Source organism: Brachyistius frenatus, unplaced genomic scaffold (assembly GCF_029030835.1).
Source record: "Brachyistius frenatus isolate BFR_SWC_R1_liver_20210118 unplaced genomic scaffold, ASM2903083v1 Contig_194, whole genome shotgun sequence".
NCBI classification, from domain to species: Eukaryota; Metazoa; Chordata; class Actinopteri; family Embiotocidae; genus Brachyistius; species Brachyistius frenatus.
In genome coordinates this window covers 388,644-407,203 of record NW_027210793.1, presented here as the reverse complement: position 1 = coordinate 407,203, position 18,560 = coordinate 388,644, and the positions used below count along the sequence as shown (strand labels likewise).

The following is an 18,560-nucleotide window of genomic DNA, read 5'->3' as shown; positions in this document are numbered from 1 at the left end:
AACCCAGCCTAACCCAACCTAATTTAACATAAAATAAACAAAACAAACCTAACCTACACTAACGTTACCTAAAATAACCTAACCTAACCTAACCTAACCTAACCTAACCTAACCTAACCTAACACAATCTAATCTAATCTAATCTAATCTAATCTAATCTAATCTAATCTAATCTAATCTAATCTAATCTAATCTAATCTAATCTAATCTAATTTAACCTAAAATAACCAAACCAAACCTAACCTAATATAACCTAGCCTAAACTAACGTTACCTAAAATAACCTAACCTGACATAACTTACCCTAACGTAACGTAACTTGACCTACCTAACCTAACCATGTTGTTTTTCTGCCGATAACAAACCTTTAAGGTTTCCAGCCGTCTCATCATGAAGCCGTTAGTTCTTCATGTTTACTCTGATGGAAGGCCGATATGATGGTTTGACGAGACTGAACCTCGTGTTTCATGTGTGAGAGTTCGCTCAAAGTAATTTGACAAAAAGTCACCAATAACTTGTTAGCTGTCATATTCTGTGAACAAAGCCTGTCAAAAAACAAGACAGTTCAACACAACTTGTATTTAAGCCTCATCGATATGCCGGCAACCAGTTCTTATCTGGTGAACTATGGCGTTTGGAGCTCCGGGAGGTGTGTGGCCCCCAGGATCTCTTATTTAAACAAAAATGATGTAAAATACTCGTGTGTGTGTGTGTGTGTGTGTGTGTGTGTGTGTGTGTGTGTGTGTGTGTGTGTGTGTGTGTGTGTGTGTGTGTGTGTGTGTGTGTTAGTTTCCAGTGTGCCCAGTAGGGGGACCTGAAGCTAGGAGGATGCAATCTTTCTCTCTCTCTCTCTGCCTCCCAGTGTGTCTTTACGTCTCTCCACCACTCCCAACGCCTGGTGGCAGCAACAGCGGGAGAGAGGGAGAAAGAGGGGGGGGGGGGAGAGAGAGAGAGAGAGAGAGAGAGAGAGAGAGAGAGAGAGAGAGAGAGAGAGAGAGAGAGAGAGAGAGAGAGAGAGAGAGAGAGAGAGAGAGAGAGAGAGAGAGAGAGAGAGAGAGAGAGAGAGGTGACATAAAACGATGCAGAGAGAGGATGAGGAGGAGGAGAGGAAGAGAACAGGATTGCGCGCACTGAGACCCCTTCATGTCACCTGGAATATTTTCGGGATTATTCCTTTTTTGTTCCTTCAGGCGGTGTGTGTGTGTGTCTTTTCTTTCTCACCGAGAAGGAGGACCGTGACTGGCATCATTAAAACCCTCTGACACCCCCTCACACACACAAACACACACACACACACACACACACACACACACACACACACACACACACACACACACACACACACACGCTCACACACATACACGGACATAAAGGAGAGATGCTGTCTTATCCTAACATTTGGACTGCTCTGACAGAGACACGGTGAAGACACCGGTCCTCCACCCACGGACGCGCGGAGCGGACTTTGAACCGGAGGATCTGACTCATTTTTTTGTATTTTTTTTTGCTGCTGCTGCGCCTCGAAGTTGCGAACAAACCTGGGGACTTGAGTCGTGACAGCATGGATGTACCGGGAGCGTTATTTGGCGCATTCGGCGTGCGTCGCCCGCTCAGGATATGGTGCTGCTGGAGGGTTCTCCTTCTGCTCAGCGTTTTCTTTCACAACTACCTGAGCTCTTTGCTGGACTGTCCGCCCACCTGCACCTGCTCGCCCACGGAGATCTACTGCAATACGTCCGACAAGAACAAATTCTCCCCGCTGCTGTCCTTCCAGGGCACCGGGAGCGCGGGGAATAGCACCAGGAGCATCGAGGACCTTTTCCAGAACATCACCTCCATGTAAGTGCTGCTGGAGATCACAGCTCATTGAGTCGATGGTTTTTAACTGCAGCTGTTTTTGTCTGCTCAGATGAGGTTACCGTGATTTAGCTACATGCACTGGATTTTATTATCATCAGTTTTTAGGCGGTGAGAACCTTCACATTTTTTTTAATCTGCAGAACAGTAAGAACCCTTCATGAGAAAATGAAGAAATGAGATCCCTTTGGTTCAAAATGTGCTTTTTTTTTTTTTTTTTTTTTACAATTTTATTAACATTTTTAACTAATGTACAAAATGTTGTGGAGTGAGGTGGTCTCAACAGGGCCGTACTTTGATTTAAAATAACTATGACATTACAATAATGAGAATTATGGTCATATACTTGATGAAAATGTGGGATGCCGTCCAAGAACACCTGAAAATAATTAAATTATTGGAGGTCGCTGGTAAATATTGTGTATTTACCAACTTCTGATGAGGCAGCTGTCCTCCATCTTAATCTCCTCACCAAACTTCAGTGTTGTGTTTCTAAATGCAGCTCAGTGAGCCCAGTCAGGGGTTAAATCATTATTTGGGGGAACAAACAGTGCAGACTAGTCTTTTAATTTTGATGATTTTTATCTTCTTAAATCCACTCTCACGAATTCTCTGTGAATTTCATGAAACATCTGAGGAGGTCTGAGAAGATGAAGGATTCTGTTAGTCAGGTTTAGACTTCAGAGCCGGTCTCACCTGAACAGTAAACAGCAGTAAATTGAGACTGAGGCTGTAAATACGAACACAGGAAGAACACAATATCTGTTTTGGTTTCCATGAAATGATTTCTTCTGTTTAAAAGCACTCAACACTGAGGATATATTGTGAGTATACTGTATATATATACTGTATATATTGTGAAGCTCAAACAATAGCTGAACTCTTTAGGAGGAGGGTTTACTTCTGTCTACATTCCTGCTAATAATATCTTTCTTGAATGTTCAAACATCTGCATCACTAAATCAATCCATTCATAACACATTGAAAATCTGAAAAGCAGCCGGAGGATGATCTGAAAGGCCCCAAAACACACACACACACACACACACACACACACACACACACACACACACACACACACACACACACACACACACACACACACACACACACACACACACACACACACACACACACACACAAATCCAGATTTTGTCCCTTCAGTTGTGATTATTTGTCCCCCAGCACCCGCTGCAGTATATTCCTAAACAGCTCACTGATGGCAGAGAGCTGCTCAGCCTGAGAGGTAATAAACCCAGACATCCCCAAATAGCTATTTTCACTGGATGATAAAAGCAGTTATGACTCAGTTCCTCATAAGCACAAATCTCAGTCTGAATGTCAGTTTTTTGGGGGGGATGAGCAACTAACAGTCCTCCAAATATCCATGACAGACGGATATTCTCTAACTGGGTCTTGAATAAAAAAAAATACCAAAGACCCAGTTCAGTTTCATATCCTCTTTTCTGTGAGAGCTGAAGGTCTCCAGAAATCCCTCTTCCTTTGGATGAGATGCACAAAGAATCTGAACCTGAAGCCCGAAGGCTTCGATCAAACCGATGTCCGCCTCGTGAGGCCGTGTGTGCGTGTTTGATGCATCTTTGTGACACCTGCTCATCTACAGTACAATGTTGTGTCACATTTGAACCCATTAAGTAACACTGAATCTTTAACTGCCTGCTCAGAAAAACTGATGCAGGATTTAGGTTTAAAGGGTCAAACTGGGGAATATTTTTTCATCTTATATATTATCTTCTTCTTCACCTGCTGCTGCTTAGAAATCCCTCTACAGCGGTCAATTTATTAAATCTGATTGTTGGCAGAAATCAGTTTAAAGATCAGAAGCGGTTGTAACATCAACGTGAGAAGGTTCAACACTGCAGTAAATGTGGTGATTTTATCATGTAATGTTTGACCTGATGCTGCTGCTGTTTCCTTCCTATTCAAGAACTGTGGAGCTGATGCAGTTTGTGTCATTGTTCCAGATATCAGAGCTGTTTTTTCAAACTGAATATTTAGGGTGGAGCTAGTGGACATCCGGCTCAGGGAGTGGCACCGCGGTCGCTCCGATCAGAACATACACAACCATTGTGATGAACCTAAACATCAAGTCTCCACTCTGACACGTGATAACGCAAGTTAGAGTCTTCCTGAAGGTTTTCTTCCTCATTTAGTTTCAATATGTTCTGCTAAAATGAGCGTTGGGCTGTCAGACAGATGAAACTGCATCTTATTGTTGTGCGCTGGATTATTCCTGATGTTTTGTGTCTCTGCTCCATTGCTCAGCAGGTAAACTGAGGGAGTTTCATCCTCAAACTTGAACTGGAGATGAACTCTTGATTTGACTGTTGGTAAAGAATGAGGACGATGATTTGATACTCTGTAGGGACCCGTAGTTACCCTGTGGAAAGATATACGGCGTGTGAAGGTTGGATTCACGATGGACTTGAAATAAATCTGAACTTATCCTTCAGTTATAATCAAGAATAATCCCGTCATTAATTAGAAAATAAGCTTCCAAATGTTTTTGACGGCGTGTCTGTTTGATTGACAGGCCTGTGGTGCAGTCAGGTTACGGCTATCGGTGGGCGGGACGAAGTATTGCCAGGTTTCCAATCAGATCAAGTCAGGTCCCCCACTATCCCCCCCGGACCTCCCCCCCCCAAATCTCACCCAAATATGGGCAAGATAGTGCCGGCCAAAATCCGAGCTCGAGGCTTCATAACGGGCGTTCACAAACCAACGGGTGACGTCACCACTTGCCGCTTGGGTTTCACTGTATCTCATTAAAAGCTGCGTGTTGTCTGGCGTTGGGTTCAGGGACCTGCTGTTTCTGTGCAGCTCTGACTCACTGAGCTGAGCTGTGGTGGCGTCAAAGTAGAAAGCAATGTTGACAGAGTGTCGAGACAAAAGATCAACATTTTACATGAATTTCCTTTCGCCACCTTGTAGTAGCGTGTGTGTGTGTGTGTGTGTGTGTGTGTGTGTGTGTGTGTGTGTGTGTGTGTGTGTGTGTGTGTGTGTGTGTGTGTGTGTGTGTGTGTGTGTGTGTGTGTGTGTGTTTGTGCTTGGAGGGCTTTGCTACATTTTACCCAGCAGCACTCTGCAGTCCATCAGATCCTTGTTGTGGAAAGAAGTGGAAATGGCTGCTGTTGTGTTCTTGTGCTCTCTGCTCCACACTCTCTTATTTAGGCTGCAGAACACACACACACACACACACACACACACACACACACACACACACACACACACACACACACACACACACACACACACACACACACACACACACACACACACACACACACACACACACACACACACACACACACACACACACACACACACACACACACACACACACACACACACACACACACACACACACACAGGCAGCCTCCACTCGTCTCGTTGGTTTTCCATCTCCCGCTGCATTCTGCATCTCAATAGGACCAGCGGTCTCAGTGTGAGTTGCTTTAGATGTCAGCCGCCACTGCTTCCATGAAAAGCAAAAGTCCTGTGTGTATTGGAGTCGGACCTTCTCTCACATAATCTTTCCTGAGTGTGGATTCAGACTTGTTGCTGTTCACAGAGAAATGAATGTCCTGCTTCTACATGGTGATTCAAAACAGAGCGGTTTCATCGAGGGGCCGGCAACATGTGCTCAGATACGGAGTGCACACAAAACTAGCATTTAAAAACATCATGTCGGGCTGATTGACATATTTCACTCTTTTTTTTGTTTGATACATCTTTTTATTACTTTCAAACTTCCAGAAAATGGTACAGACATAAGATAAAGATAAAAAAAAAAAACTAATAATGACAGTACAATAACAAAAACATAAACAGGTCATAAACTACGATACATAAATAAAGTGCCTAATGCAATAGCTTAAGATGTATGAGGCTGAATCGGGCACAAGATGTGCTTTTACATTTTAGAGATGATGTCACTTTTGTGTAGATTTAAAGAAAGCAGATGGACCTGTGGTTGTCGTGCTGGGGATGAGGGAAAGATAGAAAAAAATTGTGTTTTATTTGAAACTATCTGAAGGGATATGATGGTGGTTCATATGTAGATGGTAAATGAGAGAAACTGGAGAACACCTCATCTACAAACACATCTTGAAAACCCTTAATACCATTTCTGTACCGCTGAAAAATGTTTCACTCTTGATGAAAACATCATCATGTGATGAGATAAAATATTAATGTTATCTGCTGCAGAGCTCTACAGAAAAAGGCTAATTTAAGGGATATATCATATCTGTATCAGATTATTTTGATTTTTTTTTTAAATTCCTAATAATTGACATCAGCATCAGGTTAAACAAAGATGGTGTCTACATTAATAATACAATTATTACAACAGTGATACCTTTGACAGTGAGCAGTAGCCTAAATGTAACCATGTTGGATTGGCTTTCTCAAGAAAGAATATTAATAAGAATGAACTAATTAACCTGGTGTGGGGCTTTTCTGGCACAGCAGCCTTTAGTAAAGAGGGAACACCGAGGTCAGTGTGGACCTTTGCATACATCATCGGTCCATATGTAAACTGGCCGTGTGAATCTGTGCTAGCAGCTTTACAGTGTAGTTGTTAAGAGATTTTTTGGACGGTAAACTGAGATGATTTTCGTGGCTCCTGCTGTCCTCCTCAGTGTTCCTCTCTGCTGCTGCTGACTGAAGCCTCTGAGTCACATCGCAGTGCATCAGCATCACACCGCACGGGAGCAACTGCAAATAAAAAAAACAGCAATTACTGTCAATTCAAAACCTGTGCACTGAAAACGAGATCAGTTTCATTATCGATACGACTTTACAAGAAGGAAAACAGAGAAATCAGAGAAACGGTGTGACAGACGGAGACTATTTTCAGAACGAAACCTCACTTCATTATTGATCTGTTTTGCTGCTGAGAGAAAAAAAAAGCTGCTCGAGCAGTGAATCCCGACTCCGGTGTCCGTCCGGAGAGCCGAGCGGTGCTGCTTGTTTCTCACACCGGGCAGAATTCAGAGAAAGGAGTGCAAAAACCTGGAAAATGAGAGTAAGCTTTGTTATTTAATGTCTGCTGATGCTGCTGGATATCATAGAAGAGAAGGACATATGAGATATGAAAAGAGGGAGTGGAATAAAGCTGGAAAAGCACCTGTTTGAAGTCGTTCCCCCAGGACAACGGGACTGAGGGGAATTTGGTTTGTGATCCTTCAATTATTGCAAAATACATTTGACCTTGTTGCGGACACTTTGACTGGAGCGATGTTCTACTGAAGGAAAGCTACACGCAACAGAGAGCTCCCCATAAGTCACACAGCTGTTGAGTTATTTCTTATATTCTTTTTGCATAATTCACATCCTTTGTTCGGCAGCAGACGTCTCCAAAACTTCATGAAATAAAAAGTTTGCATTCAGTGTTTCTCTGTCAGTAATGCTTTAACACTGAAGACAGTTCAGCTCAGGAAGTTTCACATCATGTGTGATCATGTGAAGATGTGCGTTCAACAGGATGTTCAGATACACTTTTCACGTGGTGTTGTGTTGTTGCTATGGTAATTGTTGCCATGATAAAAATTCGGTGGTAAAAGGTTGACTTGGATCCTCACCACCTCCCAGTCACCGTGTGTGAGTGTAGATGATGAAGTCAGCCTGGCGGAGCATGAAAGCCTCATAAACTGTTACATAATTCAGGTTTATGATAATAAACACGGTGGGTGTTCAGTGTTTCAGTCACCTTGGCTTTGTTAAAAAAATAAATGTTTGTGGTTGTTGTCGTTGTTGCCTTGGGGCACAAACAGAATCAATGAGCCACTCTGCTCAGTAAATGTTAAAATATCCAATAACATTATCGGCCATTATGTAGAACGTCAATGTGACAGCCCACATTGTGTGTGTGTGTGTGTGTGTGTGTGTGTGTGTGTGTGTGTGTGTGTGTGTGTGTGTGTGTGTGTGTGTGTGTGTGTGTGTGTGTGTGTGTGTGTGTGTGTGTGTGTGTGTCTGTATGTGAAGGATTAGACAGTGAACAGAAGACTGAAATATATAAAAAGACATTTTGCAATTGTGTAAACCATTTGTGTCATTCTTATTTAATTTTTCATTCAAGTTGGAAATAAAAATGAGAACAATTCTATCACCACTTTGTGACTTTAGTTAAGACGTACCAGTTAAACTACATGTGAATGTGTTTTAGCCATCAGACCAGTCCCTCCTGATGTATGCTGGGATATGCTCCAGCTCTGTGTGACCCTGAACAGAATAAATTAGAGATGGAGGGAAGCTCGGTTTCCTAAATGACCCCTATCTGATTCGAGATGATGGCAGGTGTTGCTGCTGCTGTGTCACTGGGTCGCTGCATTGATGCTAATCGGCGACAAGCAGCTGGTGGAGCAGGAGGCTGCAGTACTGAGACCGACCACCAGGGGCTGAAAAAAGTGCAGGTCTGACTGCTGTGTGCTGCCCTTTAAAAAAAAAAAATGCAGTCCTTCAAAGGTGCTTAATTCAAGTGATCACCTTCAGGACTATTAAATAACTATTGGTCATGTGATGTGTCAGAATGCCCTTTTAACTCCGCCCACTGGTGGTTTATTTGTGATTTTGTTGTGGATGTTTCTTCTCAGATAGATATGTTGGTTCAACAGCTGGATGAAAGGCTCAATATCATTCTGGAGTCTGAAACCTAAAGACCCCGGCGGGTCATGAGTGATGCCACAGAATCAGTTTGCAGTGTTTATGGTCAAACTACCAGGGTGTCTGATCATCTTTAAACCTGGCCCGTCCTCAACCAGCCCAAGAATCTCCATCAGGGGGACCGTCAGCTCCATTCAGAGATCCAACCGCAAGCTTTTTTTTTTTTTTTTTTAACTGCGATGCCTTTAAAATGTGTCATTGGTGGTTAAATGACCACAGCTGCTGGCTCCAAACTTCCTCTCCAATGGATCCTGGGTAAAGGATTCTAACTACAGGGGTTGTTGTTATTTTCCATCACTGCCTCTCCGAGTGGGGACGTGGTAATTTGCTGCCTTCCTTGGATGTGGTCGCTGTTTCTCAGACTGACTCAAAGACATTCATCCTCACCTTAACAGAGCCGTCTTCAAAGAAAACGGTGCAAACACCAAATATTATTATCTTTAGGTTTTTTTATTTACTGCAATGAAGACAACTGATACATTTAAATTAATATATACAGGAAAAACCTTATGAAACATCAGAAATGATAAAGATCCCCATCAAAACTGCCCCTATTGGTAGACCCGTGGGTTATATTAACCCCTCCCACCCTGGAGCTTCCTGTACTGGGACCATTTATTCAAATCTTTCTTTCTTTTGCATCAGATTTGTAGCTTTTTTTTTTAGAACAGGTTTATTAATATCAGTGTTGGCTGACTCATTGGCATTTACTCTGTAATTTACCATTTTCATTATACATCATTTTCATGTGGATTGTGCTGACAGGTCATCATTGTAAATGAGAATTGGTTCTCAATTGATTTTACCTGGTTAAATAAAGGTCATATATACAGAAATGAAAATGTCACCTTTTGCTGGACTTCTTCAAATCTCACTGAGCTTGTGAGATCATGTGTCTGTGATCCACTGAGCTCAAAGTGTTCATTTTGGCCCCCTGAATCTTTGGATGCTTTTTCAGGTGCAACTTAGAAAAAAAAAATGCAAAAACAAAAAATGTCTGTTATAAACAACACAGAAATTAAGACACTAATACGATGAGTCTGTTTTTAGGTCAGTTACAGTCACTGTGTTGGATGTGAAAGAAGAAGAAAACAAAGACAAACTGAAAGGGAGATGATGATGGTGAGAGAGAGCACGACAGTGAGGAACCAGAACAATTTGAACATTCATCATTTCCTGAGAGCAAACCAACACGTGTCAAACAGCAGCTCTTCATCTGTTCAACAAGGCCAAACATTAAACACATGACCGTGTCCTCTTTTTCAGCCTTATGTGTCTAATAGAGCTGTTTATGAAATGCATCATGACAGAACATCAATAAGTGACAATCAGTACTGGGCTGATGTCGATATTAAAATGCTGTCAATTATGACAATGGAAGAGAAGTCGATATTGTCTTCAGTAATGCATGGCTGCTGTCTGAGGATGTCAATAATATCTAGGCGTATTGATCACACACAGGTCAGAGGGATGTCTGATGTTTCAGTGGTTACAGGGCCGACAGCACAGCCTGCGACACAAGGTGGGCTTTCACTCCAATCACCTGGTTTTAATAGATGAGCAGCTTTTAAATAACCTTTTAAAATTACAGGCAAATTTGGCTAAAAAGCCTCGTCAAGACTCTGACTCTGAGGCTTTACTGGTGAGTTATGTCAACACTGTATACATTGTTTTTTTTTGGTGGTGGTCAGACGAAGCTGTTTACTGAACCTGCTGTGGTGGTTGTATCTTGAAGTTGGTTTACATTAATCGAATCACAAGAATCTCAGCTTTCTACAGACATCTCACATGAGTTAACTGTAGACGAGAAAACTGAGGAGAATAAAACTCCTAACGGCCCATGAGCGGGTCGTCAGAGGGTAAGAAAGAACTGCCTACTGACCAATCAATTCTCTCGGAATGATGTCATCACCAATCGGAGAAGATCCGGTGGAGCTTGGTACGCCTACTTATGAGATCTGACAATAGACCTACATCTCACTTTGAATTATTATTTTTTTTTAAATGTATTTCTTATTTGCTCCTCAGTCCGTTTGACACCTCAGGGGCTGCAGGTGAAATGATAAAACTAAAACATTCATACACATCATGAGAATAAATCTAATAATAGGAAATTAATTTAATGAAATATGCAAATTAGACCAATCTTCCTGTGCCTTTATGGTAAGGTGATACTTCGGCTACACATTCACACAGGTGGTGATTTTTTTTTTTGCACATCCTTCCATCATTCAGCAGCTGCAAATGAGCTGCTTTCAGTGTGGATGATGTGTTTAACTTCATGATGTTTTTTTTTTTTTATTATAGTTTGCTCCTTGTTTAAAAAAATATGTGGCTCTGCTGTTAGTTCGCTTGCCCAGGTTTGGGATTGGTCAGATGCTGCATGTGAACGCGCTGAGAGCTGAAACCGGAAAGCATGTTAACGGAGAAAGTTGATAACTACAGTTGAATAAAAGCACTATACAGAGCTGATCGTGTGTATCGGTGTCTGTATGTATCAGTGTGTATCAATGGGTATCAGTGTGTATCTGTATGTATCAGTGTGTATCTGTGTGTATCAGTGTGTATCTGTATGTATCAGTGTGTATCTGTATGTATCAGTGTGTATATCTGTGTATCACTGTGTATCTGTGTGTATCTGTGCGTATCAGTATGTATCTGTGTATCTGTGTGTATCTGTGTGTATCAGTGTGTATCAGTGTGTATCAGCATGTATCTGTGTGCATCTGTGTGTATCAGTGTGTATATGTGTGTATTTGTGTATCTGTGTGTATCAGTGTGTATATGTGTGTATTTGTGTATCTGTGTGCATCTGTGTGTAACTGTGTGTATCAGTGTGTATCTGTGTGTATATGTGTGTATATGTGTGTATTTGTGTATCTGTGTGCATCTGTGTGTATCTGTGTGTATCAGTGTGCATCTGTGTGTATATGTGTGCATATGTGTGTATCTGTGTATCAGTGTGTATCAGTGTGCATCTGTGTGTATATGTGTGTATATGTGTGTATCTGTGTATCAGTGTGTATAAGTGTGTATCAGTGTGTATCTGTGTGTATCAGTGTGCATCTGTGTGTATATGTGTGTATATGTGTGTATCTGTGTATCAGTGTGTATAAGTGTGTATCAGTGTGTATCTTTGTGTATCAGTGTGCATCTGTGTGTATATGTTTGTATATGTGTGTATCTGTGTATCTGTGTGTATCTGCTCTCAGGTCCTTCGGTGCACAATTGTGAGCACACTGTGTTTGTGTAAGAAGTACAAGTTGGTCTGGTGTCTTCGTGATCACCAGTTTCACTAGTGTATGTGTGTGCAGAAGGTTATGATGTTTATTGTGTGTGTGTGTGTGTGTGTGTGTGTGTGTGTGTGTGTGTGTGTGTGTGTGTGTGTGTGTGTGTGTGTGTGTGTGTGTGTGTGTGTGTGTGTGTGTGTGTGTGTGTGTGTGTGTGTGTGTATGACTGAGACAGTTTGAGCAGGTTACTCTGATGTATTCCTTGTGGTTCTTGGCAATTAATCACTTCCTGTTGCAGCCCACACATAATGAAGTCACACACACACACACACACACACACACACACACACACACACACACACACACACACACACACACACACACACACACACACACACACACACACACACACACACACACACACACACTGTACCGGTGCAGAGACATTGATTACGGTGCTCTGGTCTGTGCTATCAAGTCAGTGTTAATAATGGAGGACAGTGACAGCGCTGTGATGTAAAGTGAACCATAAAGCTTCCATTATCCAGCCGGTCGGTGTTCTCTGTTTGTTCCACTGGGACGATATAGATTCTCCTGCTCTGGAGATGTGTGATGTGTTAGTGGGACGGAGCGCCTGCTGCTGGTGAGGACTGACACTCAGGAATGAACCAGCGGCCACCAAGAAACTAACGTTTCTAATGTGATACGTGTCTGTTCTCACGTTCTGGATCAGGTTTGTGTTTCACGATGATCTTTTGAAACTGTAATTTTCAGAATTTCTGGCCTGAAACTGGTCACACCATGATAATAATGATCTTTTCATAATCCTAAACTCTCAGTGATTACAAGATGGTGTATCATAACTGCTTTGTCTCTGCTGGTCGAATGTCACACTGCTGTGATGCTTTCATAGACCACTCAGGCGTTAACTGACCACAAACATATCGGTGTGTGTGTGTGTGTGTGTGTGTATGTATGTGTGTGATGTGCACATACATTCACATATTGTGTCCTTGGAGGGCCCTTCATGACGGAGAGAATGAGGCTGGTGGAGGCTCTGATTGCCAACACATCATCTTAACAGTGTGTGTGTATGAGTGTGAGAATGTGTGTGTGTGTGTGTGTGTGTGTGTGTGTGTGTGTGTGTGTGTGTGTGTGTGTGTGTGTGTGTGTGTGTGTGTGTGTGTGTGTGTGCAGTCTAATCACAGCGAACAGAGAAGGCAATTTGTTCAGCCAGAGCCCCCGTTGTGTTGATAAACTGGTCACCCCCCAACCCCTATCATCCCCCCACCCCCCCACACACACCCTCCACACCCCTCACCCTGTCTGTCTGTCACCCATCTGAGCTTCCACTGTCTTCTGTTCCAGTGTGTTTGGTTCCACTCTGTTTGGTTCCGTTGTGTTTGGTTCCAGTGTGTTTGGTTCCTGTGTGTTTGGTTCCAGTGTGTTTAGTTCCTGTGTGTTTGATTCCTGTGTGTTTGGTTCCTGTGTGTTTGGTTCCTGTGTGTTTGGTTCCAGTGTGTTTGGTTCCTGTGTGTTTAGTTCCTGTATGTTTAGTTCCAGTGTGTTTGGTTCCTGTGTGTTTGGTTCCTGTGTGTTTGGTTCCTGTGTGTTTAGTTCCTGTGTGTTTAATTCCTGGGTGTTTGGTTCCTGTGTGTTTGGTTCCTGTGTGTTTGGTTCCAGTGTGTTTGGTTCCTGTGTGTTTGGTTCCTGTGTGTTTGGTTCCTGTGTGTTTAGTTCCTGTGTGTTTAATTCCTGTGTGTTTGGTTCCTGTGTGTTTGGTTCCTGTGTGTTTGGTTCCAGTGTGTTTGGTTCCTGTGTATTTGGTTCCTGTGTGTTTGGTTCCTGTGTGTTTGGTTCCTGTGTGTTTGGTTCCTGTGTATTTGGTTCCTCTGTGTTTGGTTCCTGTGTGTTTGGTTCCAGTGTGTTTGGTTCCTCTGTGTTTGGTTCCTCTGTGTTTGGTTCCACTGTGTTTGGTTCCAGGCTGAACATGGCTGCAGAACTGCTGAGTCAGCCTGCAGCTTCCAAACACATGCATCACTGTAGAGAATTGATTTCCTGTGTATCTGCTTCATGCTAGTTTGATGACTTTGGATTTGACCACTTCACGGTTGAAGACCGGTATCTCCGTAGTAACGCTGCTAAAGCTGAACCTGTGTAAACTGAGCAGCGGGTCTTGAAGTCTGTTGTCTGCCGCGCTCACAGTTTCTGACACTTCAACTCCTCTCAACTGTCACACAAACTGTCACCGAACAGTCAGCTCAGCATTTTAACGTGAACGGACTTGTTTGAAACTCGCACTTCATTTCCTTTCAGTGCTTCAGCAACATGGACGCTTCCTCTCTCACCTCCACCAACGATCCAGATGACTGATCAGCTCCTTTCAACACATTCACCTGACACTTTGCAAATCTGATTTGCCAGTTAACTTTATTTAAATGCCACTTTCATTCCTTTCAGTGGTGCAGCTACAACTTTAATTCCTCTCAGTGTGTCAGCGTCTTTTAAAATTTCCACCTCATCAGGCATTTTTACTTAAACTGCAACTTCAGCCTCTCACATGGCTTCAGCTTTGACGACTTCCATTATTTAGGTTTAAACTTTCACTTGTTTTTCTTAAGTTGATCAAAATCAGGGGAGAATTTAGGAACACTGCTTCCGTCTATTATTTCCACACTCACAACAAATATCCACCATGTCTCTGGTGATGTTTTGACTTCCTGTTTTGAGCTCTCTCAGGAGGTGACTCTGTTTTGGTCTCCTTTCGTGAAGACTTCTCCTCCGCCTGCTCTGACAGGAATCTTAAACCTTTCTGCTACAGTGATTCAGCATTTTCCAGCATGTGGCCTGTCTTCCCCCCACTCCCCCCCCGCCCCTCCCTCCCAGCCACAGGAGATTCTTGTTTTATTCAACTGTGTTTTTTAATTTGGGCTCATTAAGGGACGTCTTTGCTTCGCTCTGAGCGCGAGCGTGGTCCAATTACACTCCTATTGTTCTGTTTTAGCATCCTGAGCTGTCTGCAGTTCATCCTGCCGTTTGTCATCTGTGCCCATGCTAAACGTATTTGAACAGAGAACAGGCTCTGGTGTGTCATCTTTAAAACTGTACTTTCCTTTTTTTCTTTTCACTTCCTCTGAACATTGAGTGGAAACAGAAGAATATCTCAGCAGAGTTCTTTCATGTAATCCAAACCAGCATCATAAATCCTGCACTTCTATCAGTTTAGAGCTCATGAATCAACTTCTGATCAGTTTCTCAGGACACTGTCCCCAATAAAGCCCTTCGTGGTGTGATACCTCAGGAACCAGCTTCTCCGTTCACTCACAGGAATCAGGATCAGTGAACTATAGCTTGTTTGTATGCTGCGCAGGTTCATCTCCTCTTTGAGCCTCCTCAAAGATGTTTTTATATCTTTAATTCTAGTTTAAAGCTGCATTAACAACCATCGGAATGTGCCGTTTTCATTTACATCGTATAACCCTGGTCACACGTCACATCCTCTGACCAAACAAAGATTTACTTGTGTTAGGAGGACCGTTGCTGCGTCGAGGGTTTCTGTTGACGATTCCCAGAGTTTGACACAAACTTTGATGTGATCTCTCGGAGAAATCACAGACACACCCGCTCATAAAAGCGTGTGTGACTTTGATCAAGCGATGAAACTTGAAGTACTTACTGTATTCGCGCAGGTTGCAGCTTGTCACGTCCAGGAACAGGAGCCGTATTTGAACTTTTTCTTCCTCCTTTGTAATTGGTGTGTAATTTGTCCTGAATGACTTATTAGGAGAAACTACTCCATTCCAGGTTTGGTTCCTGCCGCTGTCAGTCACTTCCTACCGTAAAGGCTGTTTCACGCTCGGTACTCCGTGCAGTACTCGATTACATCTGAGCCCAAAGTCCGGTATGTTTGGTAAATTTGAACTTCACCATACACATGCAAGGTACAATCTGTTTGGACGAGGTGGACTCGGGTCTCTGAAGTCACTCCCGTCCTCTTCCTGATAGGACACCTGGGGTTTGAAGACAGACGAGTGTGTCCTCCTTACATTTTAATGGTGCCTGCAGTGGAGCTGACTTCAAACACTGCAGCTAATGAAGAGTTCACAGTCGAGTTTGTCGGTTTGTTGGCAACACTGAGCGAATTCTTCACAAATAGGGAATATGATTTCAGTCTGTGGATGCACGGCTGTCTGTACAGCAGCAGATAAAGACAGTTCCTTGTTGCTTGAAGATCAAGTTGACTTAGTTGAAACCTTTTCTGCTTCCTCAAATCTATTTGTGCATCGGTTCAGTGTTTCTGTGTCCAGCTGCACTTTTCCACTGGATTTTGTCAGCAACTGTGCTGCTTCTACACTGACATTAATCATCGTAACAGCACGTTCACAGCTTTACCAATTCTAAAGGATTCCAATATCAAATCCTCCGGGAGCCACAAACGGCCCCGGCAAAGGCCACGGTCATCTGATGAATCGCTGCGGAGATAAATTGCTCTGCACCCTTGAAAGACGATCAGTGTTTTTATGGCTAAAATAATCACATTCAGGAGGGATAATATAATATATAACACATTTATCTCTCAGCCATTCAGAGTGAGACGCAGAGAAAAGTCCAACTTTGTATCAGCAGTCTTTCAGCATCATGTCAGACATCTGAGGGAGAAGTGTAGTAAATCTGTACCAGGCTGTAAAGAAAATAGTTGTAGATACGGAGACATGTTGGTGTCTGAGCAGGTTGACGTCCCGGAACGAGACGAGGAGCCTCCGAGCTTCAGCTGCTGACATAAAGACACGTTAAGAATTCAAAACAGCGTGTCCTCCATCATTAACGCAACAACGTGTAGGCTGTCTTTTATGGACTCCTCCGAACATCTGTAAACACACACACACACACACACACACACACACACACACACACACACACACACACACACACACACACACACACACACACACACACACACACACACACACACACACACACACACACACACTGCTTCACAGCTGAAGCAGATCAGATCACATTCAGAGTATTTGTCAGCTACACAACAGATTAAAGGGGAAATTTTGAGATTTTCTGTATTTTTGTAAAAGTCAAGAAATCCCAATAAAAGAGCAACAATGAATGTACAGTGTTAGCAGAGGTTCTTCTGTATCAGAACTCCATCACTGTCCAAAAGCTACGGAAGACACCTCAGTGAGTCACTCTGCTGCAGTGACACGGTCCTTCAGTATAGAAAATATATGAGCACTATAGTTTATTTAGAAACGGCTTCATTGATGAATACCAGCTGTCACTGTCACAGCACCGGAGAGGGACGTCCTCACCGCAGCTGCACGGGATGTGTTCATATCATACAATAAAAAAAGGATTTTATTCAAACGAGATTCATGAATTTAAATTAAGGCAATGACAAAATCATTCATCGATCATCTTGATTTTTGTGATTATGATATACATCACCAAATTCTGCAGGCACAATTCACAAATCAAGAAGACATCTTTTTTCACTTAATAATGAATGGATTCATCCAGCAGGGCCACGGATCCTTTGAAAAGAGGAGACCGATGAGACGCTGACATACCCTAATGTCTCCTGCTGCAGGAGCATGTCTGCTCCGAGGTCTCTGAAGACCGATGTGAGGGATCCTTCTCTCATTACTGCTCATTTACATGCGTGACGCCTCGGGCGCTCCCTGTAACATGTAACATGGCGCTGACCCGCCTCTGTGTCTGCTGAGCTCAGACACTTCTTACCCTTTTAATGGATTTTGAAGTACTGTTGAACAGTCGCTGCAGGATTTTGTGGAGTTTTTTTGTGATTGTTGAGATCAAAAATGTTTGATTTTTGTGGCGGACTTTCCTTAAAAATTGCGATTGAGTTTGTTTGCGTAAAATTGCGGGAGTTAGAAAAAAATTGAAAGTCGAGAAAGACAAATGCAATTTTTATGGTATAAATATGTAATCGCTTTATTATACACAGAAATATTTTAGTTCTAATATTTATTTATTTTTAAATAAGAATGCTGTTTAATTCATGTTAATTCAACACATAAGTCTGCTGTAATACTTTCAGCCAAGCTTCTGCTGACGAAAGTTTTTGCGTAAAAACTGCGTGAATTTTGTAAAAATTGCAACCTCCCGCAAATATTGCAGACCTTGCTTTGTGTTTATTATTGTGTTGGAGTTTCTTGGAAGAACTTATTAAACTATTAGAATAAGACGACGGCTGATGTTTGAATTCATGTGTGTGTGTCAGATGGATCTTCCGTGGATGTACTGAGTTCAGTGGATTTTGGAATAAGGCAGAATATCAGACACACAAAGGAGCTAAGCACGATATATAATTCATATTATTCTGTGTGCATCATTATAAACCATATAATTCATATTTCTTAAACACTGGTTTGTGTAGAAACTGGTTAGAGGACGGTGAAATGCTGTAGATAGGATTTTTAAGGCTTAAAAGATGCCTCCTAAGATTCCCAGCATCCTCTCGTCATCCTCGGCCTTCCAGCTAGCTCGGCTTCTCTCTTCTGGAGTTGTTATTTCAGAGCTGCGTCCCGGAGGGAGCTGTGATTTTGATTTCAGTTTTTCCCCTCACTTCTGCCCACCGGCTGCTACAAGATAAATTAGTTGCTCTTAAAAGTCCTTTTCCTCGTGATTAAGGCTGTGAGTCTGTAGTCGTAGCTAAAGTCCAATTCATCACAAGTTCACTGCAGTTGCAGTTTACTGCTCGTCTGGTTAATCTATAATTATACTGAAGGTATACTTTTAGGACTTTAAAGAT

General features: G+C 42.5%; 1 protein-coding gene across 1 annotated transcript in view; it reads left to right on the top strand.

The window, feature by feature from the left end:
- The first annotated feature begins 952 nt into the window (after positions 1 to 952).
- Positions 953 to 18,560, top strand: part of ntrk3a (neurotrophic tyrosine kinase, receptor, type 3a) — a 159,633-nt gene continuing 142,025 nt past the window's right edge. Inside the window, exon 1 of the mRNA XM_069718611.1 lies at positions 953 to 1,838. Coding sequence (XP_069574712.1) covers positions 1,561 to 1,838 — 278 coding nt within the window. The 5' untranslated portion in view covers positions 953 to 1,560. The remainder of the gene's footprint in view (positions 1,839 to 18,560) is intronic.